The sequence below is a fragment of the Rattus norvegicus genome, chromosome 17 (genome assembly GCF_036323735.1).
Source record: "Rattus norvegicus strain BN/NHsdMcwi chromosome 17, GRCr8, whole genome shotgun sequence".
In the NCBI taxonomy this organism is placed as follows: Eukaryota; Metazoa; Chordata; class Mammalia; order Rodentia; family Muridae; genus Rattus; species Rattus norvegicus.
Window position 1 is genome coordinate 83,375,992 of NC_086035.1, and position 18,289 is coordinate 83,394,280.

Genomic DNA, 18,289 nt, shown 5'->3' on the forward strand with positions numbered 1-18,289 from the left:
GAAGCAGGAACAAGACAGAGAGGAGGACACTTAGGCGCTCTATTCCCAGAGCTCACACACATGCCCCCAGGGCTCAGGGAACTCTGCAGTTAAGGATGTGGAAGGAGTGGAGGAGCCTAAAGGAACAGAAGGCAAGACAACCAAAGCCCCTAAGTCTACACAAGCAGCTCAAATAAGAACCAGAAACCAACCATCTGTGACCTTACGGGATCTGACACCCACTTGACCTCCGTGGGCACCAGGCATGCACATCATACACATACAGGCAAAACACTCATATGCATAAAGTAAAATACATAAATCTAAATTTTAATGCAAAAATGATTAATTTCAGTAACTTTCTTGACAGATGAAAGTTATTTTCCATCTTTATGCCATGGATGATTGTTTTCCTTTATTGAAAAAATATATTTTTTCTCATATAATATATCCTGATTACAGTTTCCCCTCCTTCTACTCTTCTCAGCCCCAACTCTCCTTCCACCTGGACACAGCCCATTTCTACAGCCTTAGGAGGCTAAGGTATAAGGATAAAATAGAAAAAGATAAACAAACAACAGCCATCAGAAAATACAACAATCTAAACACACAGGAGGAGCAGTGTGCTTCCCAAAGACCAAAGAAAGAGATAGATGCAGACACACAGTCATTTGCATTCTCGGGAATTCCATAAAAGCACAAAACTGAAAGCCATAATATTTACACGAAGACTCTGGAGGGTACAAAAGAGAGAATATGTAAATTTAAAGATAAAATCCCAACATTATGAGACAAGGAACCCACAATGATGGCTTTAGATTCTTTTTCTTTTTTTTCTTTTTTTTTTTTTTTCGGAGCTGGGGACTGAACCCAGGGCCTTGCGCTTCCTAGGTAAGCGCTCTACCACTGAGCTAAATCCCCAGCCCCTTAGATTCTTTTTCTAAAGGCTATCTACTGCTGGACATGTGGTCTACCATTAAAAGTAGTTTGTTTCCCCAGTAAGATACTCTTGAAGAAAACAAAATTTTCATTTGCAAATAGTTACCAATTGGAGATAGCATCTGGGTGATGACTGGGAACATCTGTTCACTTCTCTCAGTTCCAGGACTCGATCAGTGCAGACATGTGCAGGCCCTGTGCATGCTGCCCCTGTTTCTGTGAATTCTTACAAGAGTTGTTCATGTTGATTTAGAGGACTTTGGTATTGTGTGTGTGTCTGTCTGTATTTCTTTCCCTTTGGCTCTTTCACTTTTTCCACACCCTTTATTGCAGAGTTCCCTGAGATCTGAGAGCAGGGATTTGATGGAGACATTTCATTTAGGTCTGAGTGTCCCATGGTCTCTCACTCTCTCACTCAATGCCCGGCTATGGGTCTCTGTCTTCATTCCCATCTGCTGTTGGAAGAAGCTTCTCTGTTGGTGGCTGAATTATGGCTATAACACTGATTTATGGGAATAACAGGATATAATTAAGGATCACCTTATTGCGTGTTCTTCCAGTCGAATAGTACTGTTTGGTTTTACCTTTGGTCCTTTGAATAGGTAGTCTTCGGTTCTTGCCAGCAAGTAGGGTTAGGTATAGTTTCCATCTTATGGAGTAGGCATTGAGTCAAATCACATGAAGGTTGGTTCCTCCCACAAGCTTTATACCACCCTTATGGTGGTATATCTTGAAGACAGGACACCATTGAAGATTGAAGGGTCTGAATCTGTGCTGGCATTTATATTTCACTTTTGGTAGCATGCAGGGTACCTTCTTAGAGGAAAGATGCTGGAACACAGGGCAAAGGTTCTATATAGGCATCAGCTTGACTTCTCCATGTAGTACGTCTCCATTAGTAGTGCAGGTGTTACCTTCAGGATAGGGTCGTGCCATCAGTTTGTGGAGAGCAACCTATAGTATTTGCAACTCTCTGAGTTGTGTGAGAGTTCCCATGGAACCCTTGGCTACCAACTCCATTAGGTACAACATATATACCTGGTACTAGACGGATCATTTAATGCCAAGAGATGTCCAATTGAGTATCTGTCTCTCTCATTGTTTGATAATTTCATCTAGAATGCCTTATATCTGTATATATTTTAAAATTGTTCAAATGTATTGTTTTCATATGACCCTCAAATATTTGTTAATTTTAGCTGACTCTCCCTTTATTCCTTCCTCACTTAATTACCCTGTTCCAGGTTTCCCTCACTGTCCGCTCACCCATAATTATCACATCCCCTTGCTGAGGAAGATATATGTGTCCACCTAATTTTTTACTCTATACATAATCTCTATGGATCTATATATTAAACTAGCTTGGATATCATTGGTTTTTCAACTAATAGCCAGCTATAAGCAGATGCATGCAATATTTGTCTTTCTGGGTATGGGTTACCACACTCAAAATGATTTTTTTCAAGTTCCATAAATTTACCTGCAAGTATCATGGCTTCATTTCATTTAATGGCTGAGTGATATTTTATTTTATAGACATACTACATTTTCTTTTTGTTTGTCCTTCTTTAGAAGGATGTCTAGGCTGATTGCAGTTTTGGATATTATGAGTGGAGCAGTAATGAACGTGGTTGAGTAACTGCCATCCTGTTGGTATATACCAAAAAGTGATATAGATGGATTTTGAGGTAGATCCATTCCAGTTTTTCTGAGGAATCACCACACTGTTGTTCATAAAGAATGCATGAGTTTCCATCCCCACCAGCAATGGATGAGTGTGTCCCCATTCTACATTCACTCCAAAATGAGCTGTCATCAGAAGTTCCCTGAATCTCCCCAAAACACTGCTTTCTTTAAGTTGCCTCTTTGTTCCAATGATGAAATCCTTTTCTGTGCAGAAGCTTTTCAGTTTCATGTCTCTAAGGCCTTTTAGGCATCTAATGGGAAGATCATGTGGATTTTGTCTTTCAGCATGTTTATGGAATGGATTATGTTTAACACATTAGGTATGTTGAGCCACTCCTGAATTTATGGGATGAAGCCTATTTGATAATGGAGAATGATATTTTTAATGTATTCTTGGATCCCATCTGCAAGTGTTTTACTGAGAATTTTTTCACCTGTGTTCATATAGGAAATTAATCTCTATTCTTTTTTGGTTTAATCTTTATGTAGTTTGGGTATCAGGGTAGTCGTGGCCCCATAAAACAAATGAGACATGTTCTTTTCCTCTCTACTTTGTTAAATAGAATTTGAGGAGTGCTAACATTAACTGTTCTTTGAAAGTCTGGTACAGTTCTGCACTAAAATCATCTGAGTGTGTGCTTTATTTAGTTAGTAGTCTTTCAATGACTTCTATTTCTCTAGGAGTTGTTGGTCTGTATAAACTGCTTCTCTGATATTAATTTAATTTTGGTAGGTAGTATATATTGAAAAATTATCCCATTTAAAGCTATTCCAAGTTGCTGGTGTACAGATTATTAAAGTATATCCTTATGATTCTCTGGATTTCCTTGGTGTCGGTTATGTTCCCCACATTTATCTCTAATTTTGTTAATTTGGTTCTTCTCTTCACCTTTTAGTTAATTTAGCTAACAGTTTGTCAATTATACTGATTTTTTTTCAAGAAACCGGCTCTCTCCCCACTCCCCCAGAAAACTAGTCCTTTATTTGGTTAACTTGTAGACGTAAAGACATCCTCATGGTAACCATCTTTGTCTTCTTCCAGTACCATCCTCCCTAGAAATCTAGTCTAGACTCGTTCCTCTTGGTTTTAGGTGATGCTCTTATTATTGCTCTTATTATTACTATTTGAACATAGTTGCTTTCTTTTTTGAAAAACTAAATTATGGGGTTTCCCTCTGAGTGTTGCCAATGGGTACATTAGAGTTCAAGGCTGACCTAGTACACGTGAGGAAAGGGCAGTTCTTTCATGGAACTATTTTATTGACGTTTTTTGTATCTTTGTCATAGCTTCTGTTTGTTTCTATTTTTTAATTTCAGCACGGAACTTGATTATTTCCTGTCATCTAGGCCTCATGGGTGTAGTTTCTTCTTTTTGTTCTAGAGATTTTAGGTAAGCTGTCTATTTTTTTTGTTTTTTGTTTGTTTGTTTGTTTGTTTAATGTAGGCACTCAGTGCTGCTAGAAACTTAGGAGTCTCGGATTTGCCTTCATTGTGCTCTAGAAGCTCGGCTACACTGTGTATTTATTTTTATTTAGCTCTACAACGTCTTTAATTTCCTTCTTAATTTCTGCCTTCACTCCTTTTTAATTCAGCAATGAGCTGTTTAGTTTACATGAGTTTGTAAGCTTTCTGTTGTTCATATCCTATTATAATCTTTGGTAGTTAGAGAGAATGCTTGATATTATTTAAAATTTTTATATCTGTTCAGAATTGCTTTGTGTCTAAGTATATGCTAAATTCAGAAAAAGGATTTTTTTTTTGGTGCTATAAAGAAGGTATATTATTTTGTGTTTGGGTAAATTATGCTTTAAGTGTCTGTTCCATTCCCTTGGTTTTTCTCTTCAGTTAGCTGGAGGGCTTCTGTTTTTCATTGGTGTCTGAATGACCAGTCAACTGATTAGAGTGGGGTATTGAAGTCTTTCACTATGAGTGTGTGCGATTAAATATGTGATTTAAGGTGTAGTAGTGTTTCTTTTATGAACTTGAGTGTCCTTTTGTTTGGTAATTGATGTTAAGAATTTCAATGTCATCTTGGTGGATTTTTCATTTGGTGACTATGTCATATCCTTTCCTATTTCTTCTGACTAGTTTTGGCTTGAAGTATATTTTGTCAGATATTGTGTCTATACCAGCTTTCTTCTTAGGTCCATTTGCTTGGAATACTTTTTTCCAACCCTTTACCTTGAGGTAATGTATAACCTGAGGTTCAAGTGTTTCTTGGATATAACAGAAGAAAACATTCTGTTTTATGCACCCGTTCTTTTAATCTGGGTATTTTTATTCAGAATACCACTGATATTGAGTTATCAAGGAGCAGTGTAGGTTGATTCCTGCTAAATTTTGTTATTGTTGTTGTGATGTTGGTGTCTGTACTCATCTGTTTGTGTATATGAGTGTTTTTGCTCTTTTGATTTGCTGGTGTGGGATATACATTACATATGATAACATATTCATGACTATATATATAGTCATGAATAGTAATTGCAAGCAATAATTTTAATATCACTAGTTTCCATTTGTAGACCTAATAATTTGTTTAAAACCAGCCTTATATCCCCATTTCTCATGCTTACAAATTAGTAATTTTCATGGCATATGTTTATTACCTGAAGAGCAAGCTAATGGATGCCCAATTTTTCTACCAGAATACCAGTGAAGATGAGGTTGATGGGCTTTATAATATTAATATTGATTGATGCAATGATGTGATAATTAGATTTGACTTCCAGTCTGTCTTTGTAATACCACTGAATGACTTGGATAGATAGGTCATCATAATCACTGTCACCACTGTTCTCCCTCACTCATTTGACAAGCAGCAATGTAGAAAACAGAGTATCAGATAACAGGGGCTTCAAAATCAGCCATGATAGCTCTGGTAAAGTACATCAGGGACTCTCTGACAGCCTCGCTTCTAAACAGTAACATACATACATGTTAATACCACAACATTCAAGAAAATATCATGGATCTGTGCTGTCCTTTGTGTTTCTGGGAAAAGCAAGGGCCATGTTGCTCAAGACTTTTGTGACAAAGATATAGAAAACAATGCTCTCATTGGATTTCTTGCTAAGGTGCTTATTTTTGTAGACAGTCTTTATGAAGTTGCCACTTCCTATGTCAAATGTTATCTCATTATATATCTCATTATATTTTGGACTAATGCCCATAATAATGCTATAAAGAGTATAATCATTATTAGTTCTTTAAATTGACCTTATAAAATGTAAAAAAATAGTAAAAATAGTTAATCCTTTAAACACAGCTATAATCACCTGTAATGCTTACAATAAGGTGCCAGGGATCAGTTTGAGTTTAATTTGATACTTCTTGTTTGTCACAGCCCATTTTCTCGCATTGGTCTACAGAGTGGATTCCATCTCCTCAAAGATAAAAAGCAGAATTTTCCTTCCAACTAATGATCAGCAAGTTTGTCAGGTATTTGAACACACAACTCATGTTCTTGGCACACTTGGCAATTCCCTTATTGCAATTATTTGGGTACCAATTATTATTATTTTTTTACAGATTACCTTTTATAACTTCTCCAGTCACCAGAATGGCAAATTGATAGCAAATCTTCAAACCATGTATGGATATCCTATTCAGCATTTATGGCAGAAAACAGAGGTACTCCCAAGTCGGTGGGAGAGAAATGTCATCACAATCCAGAGCTCACAGCAGTTTCAGGTACGCTTCTCTCTCCAACTATGTCATTAGAGGGAAAGCCATAAGAACCAAGATTTTAGAACAAGCCAAGTAAAAAGTCACATGGCCAATTCATCTGCCAGGGACTAGGATTTCCCATGTTTTTAAGTGTTAGTAAAATTAGGATGGCCAGTTTTAAAAGGCGTTTTGACTTTATATTATGAATTAAATGGATATATTTAAGATACAGTGATATAGAGGTTAACTACAATCACAAAATCCTGTGAAATTATCTCCTCAATTTTTTAGACCTTTTATTTTCATCTTTTACTTTTTGTACTCCTCTTTCTTTATACTTCTTTCTCCTGAGAATCATTTTTCTCTAACTTTTCTCACACATTTGAAAGGAGAGGATAATTTTGAATAATGAATAAAGAGATTTTAATTTGCATACTAATTCCAAATGCTGTTGAAGTAGAATAATTCTCATATTCATCTCATGGTTAAGCTCATTTCAACTCAGCCTTTATTTTCTTAAATAATTTTATGAATTAAATCCAATGCAAGCCTATAGAAAACAAGCTTATTCATGCAACCTAATAAAACTTATGCATGACAAAATTATAATGGTTATTATAAGACTTCCTGGGAAAGTATTGAATATTTTAACATTTGGGATGCTAAATTTTGGGCAAGCAAATTTTTTCAGTTAAAGATGAGAAGGATTTCGAAGTCTATTTTTCTTTAAGAAATTACTTTCTAAGCCCATTGTGTGGACCAATGTAGCCTAAGTAGAATTTCTTTTTGATTTATTATTAGAGTAATATAGCAATCAATTATTTTTGTTTTGCCTTTTTATTGCTTGAGGATTTCTCACATCCATATGTCTTTTAGTGAAATATGATCTCCTATTTCCTCCTCCCAAATTCCTCCACTCTCCTCTCCACATTTTTTCTTCCTAACTTCATGTATTCAAAAACAAAGCAGAAGAGAACATTGAGACCACAAATGCTGCCTGTATGTCTATGTATGTAGGGTCATCTGTTGAAATGTGAGTAGCATCTCTAGGGCTGCATCCCTGAGGAAAAATGACTCTTCTTTCCCTATTCTCCATACATTGCCAATAGCTTTTCAGGTAGGAGTGGTATTTCATCATCCCCTCCCCATTCATGCTGGCATTTTGCTGGCTTGATATGGTGTAGATCTTGGACATGTAGTGACTGATTCTCTGAGTTGATGTGTGCAAAAGCCATGCCCACCAAATATTTTTCCTGAAGATATCCACTATTTCTGATTCTTAAAATCTTCTCACCCACTCTTCCATGATGTTCCCATAGTTTTGGGGGAAGCGAGTATGATATTAGATGTTCCATTTGGAGCAGAACACTCCACAGGTCCTTATTTTCTGCACATTTACAGGTCATGGGTTTCTATGTTAATGGCAATCTACTGTAAATAGAAGCTTCTCTGATTAAGGTTGAGAGATGTAAACTGCACCTACTTTCTTATCTATGAGTACCATATAAAATAAATTTCATATTAAATTATCTGATTTGGTGGTATACATCCATTTGTTTAGATCTGTGGAATGAACTAGCTTCAATCTAACCTTCAGCAAATTTTGAGTGACTAAGAAGAATAGTATGGAGAAATGATAAGTACCTATGCTTGCTATAAATGTTGAATGAATTTATATAAGTGACATATTTTCTTAGTTGATATCATGAAATCACTGTACTTAAAATTTCCAATTATTATTAGACTAAAAGACTATCCACAAAATATATCAAAAATAATTTTGTTTTATTTTTTATTCGATGTTCTTTTTTACATTTCAAATGTTATTCCCTTTTCAGGTTTCTTGGACATAAGCCCCATATCCCATCGCCCTCCCCTTGTTCTATAAGGGTGTTCCCCTCCACATCCATACCTCCTTTGCCTACCACCCCTCCCCAACATTCCTCTATGCTGCAGGTCCAACCTTGGCAGGACCAAGGGCCTCTCCTTCTATTGATGCCCCAAAAGGCCATCCTCTGCTACATATGCAGCTGGAGCCATGTATAAAGTCTTTTGGTAGTGGTTTAGTCCCTGGGAGCTCTGGTTGGTTGGTATTGTTGATCTTGTGGGGTTAAAAGCTCCTTCAGTTCTTTCAATCCTTTCTCTAAGTCTTACAATGGGGGTCCCATTCTCAGTTCAGTGCTTTGCTACTAGCATTCACCTCAGTATTTGACATGCTATGGCTGTGTCTCTCAGGAGACATACCTGTCAGCATGCATGTCTTAGATTCATCAATTTTATCTAGTTTTGGTGACTGTATATATATGGGGCGCACGTGTGGCAGGCTCTGAATGACTGTTCCTTAAGTCGCTGCTCCAAACTTAGCCTCCGTATCCCCTCCTAAAAATATTTTTGTTCCCCTTTTTAAGAAAAAGTAAAGCATCCGCATTTTGGGCATCCTTGAGCTTCATGTGGTCTGCGGATTGTATCTTGGGTAATTCGGGCTTTGGGGCTAATAACCATTTATCAGTGACTTCATATCATGAACGTTTTACTGTGATTGCATTGTTTCACTCAGGATGATGTTGTCTAGTTCATTCCATTTGCTTTTGAACTTCATAAAGTCATTGTTTTTGATACTTGAGCAGTACTACATTGTGTAGATGTACTACATTTTCTATGTACATCCCTCTGTTGAAGTGCATCTGGGTCCTTTCAAGCTTCTGACTATTAAAAATAAGGCTACTATGAACATAGTGGAGCAGGTTTCTTTGTTGCATGTTGGAGAATCTTTTGAGTATGTCCCAGGAGTGGTATAGCTGGGTCCACAGTGAGTGGAATATTCAATTTTCTGAGGAACCTCCAGACTGATTTCTAGAGTGGTTGTACCAGTTTGCCATCCCACCAAAATAGAGGAGTATTTCTCTATCTCCACATCCTCACCAGCATCTGCTGTAACCTGAGGTTTTTTTCATAAATATATGTTATATATATTTATATGAATATATATTATTCATTTTATATGTCAAACAAACTAAATAGTATGTGGTACAGGTGTGGTAATAATAATTATTAAAATGAAAATGAGAAAACTCAAGCTCAGAAACCGACATGACAGCCTGTAAGCTTGTGTAGGTTGAGATAAGGATGAGGTTCTTCTCTCTTATAAAATCCATAGCACAGATATCAAGAAATAAAAACTACAACACAAATATAGGAAATGCACTTCTTCATTTGCAGCATATTGCACTGCTCTCTCTCATTTTTTGGTATGAAATGTCAATGATAACATTTTTAAAGGGATTTTGAAAACTTAATTCATTTCTTAAATGTGAAATGTCTGACTTTGCCTTTTTTTTCATCTTTATTAACTGGAGTATTTCTTACTTACATTTCGATTGTTTTTCCCTTCCAGGTTTCTGGGCCAACATCTTCCTAACCCCTCTCCCTCCCCTTCTCCCTCCCCATCCTCCCCCCATTACCACCCTCCCCCCAACAATCACATTCACTGGGGGTTCAGTCTTGGCAGGACCACCTGAGCTTTTATCTTCGCCATTCTGACTGGTATGAGGTGAAATCTCAGGGTTGTTTTTATTTGCATTTCCCTGATAACTAAGGATGTTGAACATTTCTTTAGGTATTTCTCAGCCATTCAATATGCCTCAGATGAGAATTCTTTGTTCAACTCCCTATCCCATTTTTTTATAGGGCTATTTGGCTCTCTGGAGTTTAACTACTTGCATTCTTTGTATATTTGGGATATTAGCCCTCCATCAGATATAGAATTGGTAAAGAAATTTTCCAAATCTGTTGGTTGCCATTTTGTCCTAACCAGAGTGTCCTTTGCCTTACAGAAGCTTTGTAGTTTTATGAGATCCCATTTGTCGATTCTTGATCTTAGAGCATAAGCCATTGGTGTTTTGTTCAGGAAATTTTCTCCAGTGCCAACGTTTTCTTCTTTTAGTTTGAGTGCATCTGGTTTGATGTGGAGGTCCTTGATCCACTTAGACGTAAAGCTTTGTACAAGGTGATAAAAATGTATTGATTTGCATTCTTCTACATGCTGACCTCCAGTTGAACCAGCACCATTTGTTGAAAATGCTATCTTTTTTTTTTCATTGGATGGTTTTAGCTCCTTTGTCAAAGATCAAGTGACCATAGGTATGTGGGTTCATTTCTGTGTCTTCAATTCTGTTACACTCATCTACTCACCTGTCTCTGTTCAAATACTATGCAGTTTTAATCACTATTGCTCTGTAATACTGCTTGAGGTTAGGGATTGTCATTCCCCCAGAAGTTCTTTTATTGTTGAGTATAGTTTTCACAGTCTTGGGTTTCTTTTCTTGTTATTCCAAATGATTTTGCAAATTGCTCTTTCTAACTCTATGAAGAATTGAGTTGGAATTTTGTTGGGGATTTCATTGAATTTGTAGATTGCTTTTGGCAAGATGGCCATTTTTACTATATTAACCCTTCCAATTCATGGGCATGGGAGATCTTTCCATCTTCTGAGATCTTCTTCTTCAGATTTCTTTCTTCAGAGACTTGAAGATCTTGTCATACAGATCTTTTACTTGCTTGATTAAAGTCACACCAAGTTATTTAATATTATTTGGGACAATTGTGAAGGATGTCATTTCCCTATTTTTTTCTCAGCCTGTTTACCCTTTGAGTAGAGGAAGGCTACTATTTGTGTGAGTTAATTTTATACCCAACCATTTTGCTGAAGTTGTTTATTAGGCTTAGTAGTTCTCTGGTGGAACTTTTGGGGTCACTTAAGTATACTATCATATCATCTGCAAATAGTGAAATTTTGACTTCTTCCTTTCCAGTTCATATTCCTTTTAACTCCTTTTGTTGTCTGATTGGTCTGGCTTGGACTTTGAGTATCATATTGAATAAGTAGGGAGAGAGTGAGTAGCCTTGTCTAATCCCTGATTTTAGTGGGATTGCTTCAAGTTTCTATCTATTTAGTTTGATGTTAGCTACTGGTTTGCTGTATTTTTCCTTTACTATGTTAATGTATGTGCCTTCAATTCCTGATCTTTCCAGGACTTTTATCATGAAGGGGTGCTGAATTTTGTCAAATGCTCACTCAGCATCTAATGAAATGATTATGTGGCTTTTTTTCTTTGACTTCGGTTGTATTATGGGTTACCTTTATGGGTTTCCATATATTGAACCAACCCTGCATCTCAGGGATGAAGCCTACTTGATCATGATAGATGATCATTTTGATGTTTTCTTGGATTTGGTTTGTAAGAATTTTATTGAGTATTTTTGTGTCAATATTCATGAGGGAAATTAGTCCTAAATTCTCTTTGTTGGGTCTTTGTGTGGTTTAGGTATAAGAGTAATTGTGGTTTCATAGAAAGAATTCGGTAGTGCTCCATCTGTTTCTATTTTGTGAAATAGTTTGGACAGTATTGCCATGAGGTCTTCTATGAAGGTCTGATAGAATTCTGCACTAAACTAATCTGTTCCTGGTCTCTTTTTGGTTGGGAGACTTTTAATAACTGCTTCTATTTCTTTAGGAGTTATGGGGTTGTTTAGATGGTTTATTTGTTCCTGGTTTAACTTTGGTACCTGGTATCTGTCTAGCAAATTGTCCATTTCCTCCCCAGTTTCCAGTTTTGGGGAATACAGAATTTTGTAGTAGGATCTGATAATTTTTTGAATTTCCTCAGATTCTGTGGTTATGTCTCCCTTTTCATTTCTGATTTTGTTAATTTAGACACTGTCTCTGTGCCCTCTGGTTAGTCTGGCTAATGGTTTATCTATCTTGCTAATTTTCTTAAAGCACCAGCTCTTGGTTTTCTTGGTATAATCCTTTTTGTTTCTACTTGATTGATTTCAGCTCTGAGTTTGATTATTTCTTGCCTTCTACTCCTTCTGGGTGTATTTGCTTCTTTCTGTTCTAGAGCTTTTAGGTGTGCTGTCAAGCTGCTGACATATGCTCTCTCCTGTTAATTTTTGCAGGAACCTCAGAGCTTGAGTTTTCCTTTTAGCACGGCTTTCATTGTGTCCCATAAGTTTGGGTATGTTGTGCCTTCATTTTCATTGAATTCTAAGTCTTTTATTTCTTCATTTCTTCCTTGACAAAGTTATCATCGAGTAGAGCATTGCTCAACTTCCATGTATATATGGACTCTCTGTCATTTTTGTTGTTATTTACGACCAGCCTTCATCTGTGGTAATTTGATAGCACGCATGGGATTATTTCTATCTTCCTGTATCTGTTGAGGCCTGTTTTGTGACAGAATATATGGTCAATTTTGGAGAAGATACCATGAGGTGTTGAGAAGAAGGTATATCCTTTTGTTTTCGGATGAATTGTTGTATAAATATCTATTATGTACATTTGGTTCATAACTTCTGTTAGTTTCTCTCTTTCTCTTTTTTTTTTTTCTGTTTCCATGATCTGTCCATTGATGAGAGTGAGGTGTTGAAATCTCGTATTTTTTTGTGTGATGTGCAGTGTGTGATTTGAGCTTTAGTAAGGTTTCTTTTATGAATGTAGGTGCCCTTGCATTTGGAGCACAGATATTTAGGATTGAGAGTTCATCTTGGTCGATTTTTCCATTGATGAATATGAAGTGTCCTTCCTTATCTTTTTGGATGAGTTTTATTTGAAAGTTGATTTTATTCAATATTAGAATGGCTAGTCCACCTTTTTTTCTTCGGATCATTTGCTTAAAAGTTGTTTCCCAGCCTTTAACTCTGAGTTAGTATCTGTCTTTGCCCCTAGGTGTGTTTCCTCTGTGCAGCATAATGCTGGGGCCTCTATGTATCAAGTCTGTTAGTCTATGTCTTTTTTGCGTGGAATTGAGTCCATTGATGTTGAGAGATATTAAGGAATAGTGATTGTTGCTTCCTGTTATTTTCATTGTTAGAGGTAGAGTTGCGTTTTGTGTTTCTCTTCTTTGGTTTCATTGCAAGATTATTTTCTTGCTTTTTCTAGGTTGTAGTTTTTTTCAGTACGTTGGAGTTTTGCATCTATTATCCTTTGTAGGGCTGAATTTGTAGAAAGATATTGTGTAAATTTGGTTTTGTCATGGACTATCTTGGGTTCTCTATCTATGTTAAATGAGAATTTTGCTAGATAGAGTAGCCGGGGCTGGCATTTTTGTTCTCTTAGGTTCTATATGACATCTTCCCAGGATCTTCTTGCTTTCATAGTCTCTGGTGAGAAGCATGGTGTAATTCTGATAGATCTTCCATTATATGTTACTTGACATTTTTCCCTTACTGCTTTTAATATTCTTTCTTTGTTTTGTGCATTTAGTGTTTTGACTATCATGTGAGGGGAGGAATTTCTTTTCTGGTCCAATCTATTAGGAGTTCTGTAGGCTTCTTGTATGTTTCTGAGCATCTCTTTCTTTTGGTTAGGGAAAATTTCTTCTATAATTCTTTGAGAGATATTTACTGGACCTTTAAGTTGGGAGTCTTTACTCTCTCCTATACCGATTATCCTTTTTTTTTTTTTTTTTTTAGGTTTACACACCTCTTTTTTTTTTTATTATTAACTTGAGTATTTCTTATATACATTTCGAGTGTTATTCCCTTTCCCGGTATCTGGGCAAACATCCCCCTCCCCCCTCCCCTTCCTTATGGGTGTTCCCCTCCCAACCCTCCCCCCATTGCCGCCCTCCCCCCACCAGTCTAGTTCACTGGGGGTTCAGTCTTAGCATATACCGATTATCCTTAAGTGTGATCTTCTCATTGTGTCATGTATTTCCTGGATGTTTTGGGCTAGGAGCTTTCTGTGTTTTACATTATCTCTGAAGGTTGTCTTGATGTTTTCTATGGTATCTTCTGCCCCTGAAATTCTCTCTTTATATCTTGTATTCTGTTGATGATTCTTATATCTGTGACTCCGGATCTGTTCCCTAGATTTTCTATCTTCAGAGTTGTCTCTCTTTGTGCTTTCTTTATTGTTTCTATTTCCATTTTAAATCCTGGATCATTTTGTTCATTTCCTTAACCTGTTTGGTTGTGTTTCCCTGTAATTATTTAAGGGATCTTTGTGTTTCCTCTTTAAGGACTTCTACTTGTTTACCTGTGTTTTCCTGTATTTTTTTAATGAAATTATTTATGTCCGTCTTTAAGTCCTCCATCATCCAAATAAAATGTGATTTTTATATCTAAATCTGGTTTTTCCAAGGTGTTTGGATATCCAGTATTTGCTTTGGTGGGAGAACTTGGTCTCTGATGATGCCAAGTAGCCTTGGTTTCTGTTGCTTAGGTTCCTTTGCTTGCCTCTTGCCATCAGATTGTCTCTGGTGTTAGTTTGTCTTGATGTCTCTGACAGCGGCTTGACCCTCTTGTAGGCCTGTGGGTCAGCACTCCTGTAGACCTGGTTTCTTTCAGCTGGATCTGGAAACAAGTACCTCTGCTCTCAGGTGTGTAGGCTTTCCTGGTGACTGGCTTTCAGCTCTAGGTGCAGGCAGAAACCAGAAGGGTCCTGCCTCTGACTGCTCCTAGGTCCCTGTGCCCAGGGTTCACAGATGGCACTAGGCTATTTCCTTTTGTGTTGGGAATGTGGGCAGAGAGTAGTCTCCTCTCAGCTCTCAGGAGTGTCCACACTTCTGAGGGTTCAGCTCTCTCTCTCATGAGATTTGGGTTCAGGGAGCTGTGTGAGTGGTTCAATTCAGTTCCAGGTACAGGCTGGATCCATCAGGTTCTGGCTGCTGACTGTTCCTATATTTCTGCATGCAGAGGCACTGTTCAGTGTCCTCTTGGGTCAGGGATATGGGCAGAAGTGGGCAGAAGTGGCAGTCTGTCCTGCAGTCTCATGATTGTCCCCACTTCTGGGTGTTCAGCTCTCTCCCCCTCGGGACTCATTTGCATGGAGCTGTTGAGTCAGTTCATTTCCTCAAAAATTAATTTAGTGTTTGTGGATTTTCTCTTAAGGGCTTCTACTTGTTTACCTGTGTTTTATAGTTATATGATTATATAGTTATATGATTGGACATAGTTTTAAACTTTGAGAATTTGTAGTCTATTGAAGCTAAACATCCCTGTTTGTTTATGTGGGAGACATCTTACATTATGACACAATTTTTATGCTGATTGAGTATTTAAATATTACATGGTATACTTGAGATGTGCTACATATGATGCATGAAAGGTTTTAAGAACCATTTTAAAGGATGTTTGGTATCGGTGGGGAGCAGATAATTGGTGCTATTGTGGTTTTAGCTGGGTGTGGTATGCTTCAAGTTACCCTGGAGACCAGTGGTTGCCATGGTCACTGAGTTGTGATTCAATGTTAGAGAAGATTCTAGTTTATTTCTTATGTAATTTTCAGCCTTCTTGTCTATTTAAGCAGCATCATAAATCCAAGATTAACTTTAAGAATGACCCACCTCAACCAGATGAGATTTGCCTCATTACCTTCTCTCCTCTGTCAATTTTAATGACTGACAAGATATTATTTCGGTGTGTTTTTAAATCATTTGTCTAAACTTTGAAAGAGTGAGTACATAGAAAGTTTTAAATGATCTCTGCCAAGTTAATACTCGTTTAGTGTATAATTGTCCATATCTTTAGGCCAAGGTTTTTATAGTAGGGTCACATAGCTTTGGATGACGAGCAAAGATGATACTTACTGGACCTTGTCTGTCAAACCTTTTGCAATTAGTCCCTTGCTTACTTTAGGTGCCCATTTCTAAACACTATAGATTTTGTTGGTCAAAGTGTGTATCAGATAAATAGAAAATTTAACATCCCAGACTGTATTATCTCTAGGGCAATTCAGCCATGGCTTGAACACTGAGGTTATCCACGAGCGTTCTTTAAATCCAGCAGGAACTTCAATTAACGTAGGTGCTTTCTCAGTACAGTAATGTGTTTCCCTAAATGCTCTATTGCTGATGGGAAAATAGTGCTTGTAACTTAAAAAGCTTTGTTAAGAGGACTGGAGCGCGATCCCGGCCCGCAGCAGCTCTCTGCTCCCAGACCCGGTGAGAGAGAGACCCAACCGCCTGGTCAGGTGGGCACTCCTGAGGCTGCAGAGCGGAAGAGACCACCAACACTGCTCACCCCTGCCCACATCCCTGGCCCAAGAGGAAACTGTATAAGGCCTCTGGGCTCCCGTGGGGGAGGGCCCAGGAGCGGCAGGACCCCGCCGGAACCTGAGGGAAACAGACCGGATAAACAGTTCTCTGCACCCAAATCCCGTGGGAGGGAGAGCTAAACCTTCAGAGAGGCGGACAAGCCTGGGAAACCAGAAGAGACTGCTCCCTGCACACACATCTCGGACGCCAGAGGAAAAAGCCAAAGACCATCTGGAACCCTGGTGCACTGAAGCTCCCGGAAGGGGCGGCACAGGTCTTCCTGGTTGCTGCCGCTGCAGAGAGCCCCTGGGAAGCACCCCACGAGCGAACCTGAGCCTCGGGACCACAGGTAAGACCAAATTTTCTGCTGCAAGAAAGCTGCCTGGTGAACTCAAGACACAGGCCCACAGGAACAGCTGAAGACCTGTAGAGAGGAAAAACTACACGCCCGAAAGCAGAACACTCTGTCCCCATAACTGACTGAAAGAGAGGAAAACAGGTCTACAGCACTCCTGACACACAGGCTTATAGGACAGTCTAGCCACTGTCAGAAATAGCAGAACAAAGTAACACTAGAGATAATCTGATGGCGAGAGGCAAGCGCAGGAACCCAAGCAACAGAAACCAAGACTACATGCCATCATCGGAGCCCAATTCTCCCACCAAAACAAACATGGAATATCCAAACACACCAGAAAAGCAAGATCTAGTTTCAAAATCATATTTGATCATGAAGCTGGAGGACTTCAAGAAAGCCATAAACACACTTAGGGAAGCACAGGAAAACATTAATAAACAAGTAAAAGCCTACAGAGAGGAATCGCAAAAATCCCTGAAAGAATTCCAGGAAAACACAATCAAACAGTTGAAGGAATTAAAAATGGAAATAGAAGCAATCAAGAAAGAACACATGGAAACAACCCTGGATATAGAAAACCAAAAGAAGAGACAAGGAGCTGTAGATACAAGCTTCACCAACAGAATACAAGAGATGGAAGAGAGAATCTCAGGAGCAGAAGATTCCATAGAAATCATTGACTCAACTGTCAAAGATAATGTAAAGCGGAAAAAGCTACTGGTCCAAAACATACAGGAAATCCAGGACTCAATGAGAAGATCAAACCTAAGGATAATAGGTATAGAAGAGAGTGAAGACTCCCAGCTCAAAGGACCAGTAAATATCTTCAACAAAATCATAGAAGAAAACTTCCCTAACCTAAAAAAAGAGATACCCATAGACATACAAGAAGCCTACAGAACTCCAAATAGATTGGACCAGAAAAGAAACACCTCCTGTCACATAATTGTCAAAACACCAAACGCACAAAATAAAGAAAGAATGTTAAAAGCAGTAAGGGAAAAAGGTCAAGTAACATATAAAGGGAGACCTATCAGAATCACACCAGACTTCTCGCCAGAAACTATGAAGGCCAGAAGATCCTGGACAGATGTCATACAGACCCTAAGAGAACACAAATGCCAGCCCAGGTTACTGATCCAGCAAAACTCTCAATTAACATTGATGGAGAAACCAAGATATTCCATGACAAAACCAAATTTACACAATATCTTTCTACAAATCCAGCACTACAAAGGATAATAAATGGTAAAGCCCAACATAAGGAGGCAAGCTATACCCTAGAAGAAGCAAGAAACTAATCGTCTTGGCAACAAAACAAAGAGAATGAAAGCACACAAACATAACCTCACATCCAAATATGAATATAACGGGAAGCAATACCGCTATTCCTTAATATCTCTCAATATCAATGGCCTCAACTCCCCAATAAAAAGACATAGATTAACAAACTGGATACGCAACGAGGATCCTGCATTCTGCTGCCTACAGGAAACACACCTCAGAGACAAAGACAGACACTACCTCAGAGTGAAAGGCTGGAAAACAACTTTCCAAGCAAATGGTCAGAAGAAGCAAGCTGGAGTAGCCATTCTAATATCAAATAAAATCAATTTCCAACTAA

The 18,289-nt window shown here is 38.0% G+C and overlaps 1 protein-coding gene across 1 annotated transcript in view; it reads left to right on the top strand.

The window, feature by feature from the left end:
* Positions 1–18,289, top strand: part of Malrd1 (MAM and LDL receptor class A domain containing 1) — a 712,187-nt gene that overhangs the window by 48,620 nt on the left and 645,278 nt on the right. Inside the window, exons 3-4 of the mRNA NM_001287618.3 lie at positions 5,948–6,042; positions 6,133–6,294. Of these exons, the coding sequence (NP_001274547.3) occupies positions 5,948–6,042; positions 6,133–6,294 (257 nt within the window). The remainder of the gene's footprint in view (positions 1–5,947; positions 6,043–6,132; positions 6,295–18,289) is intronic.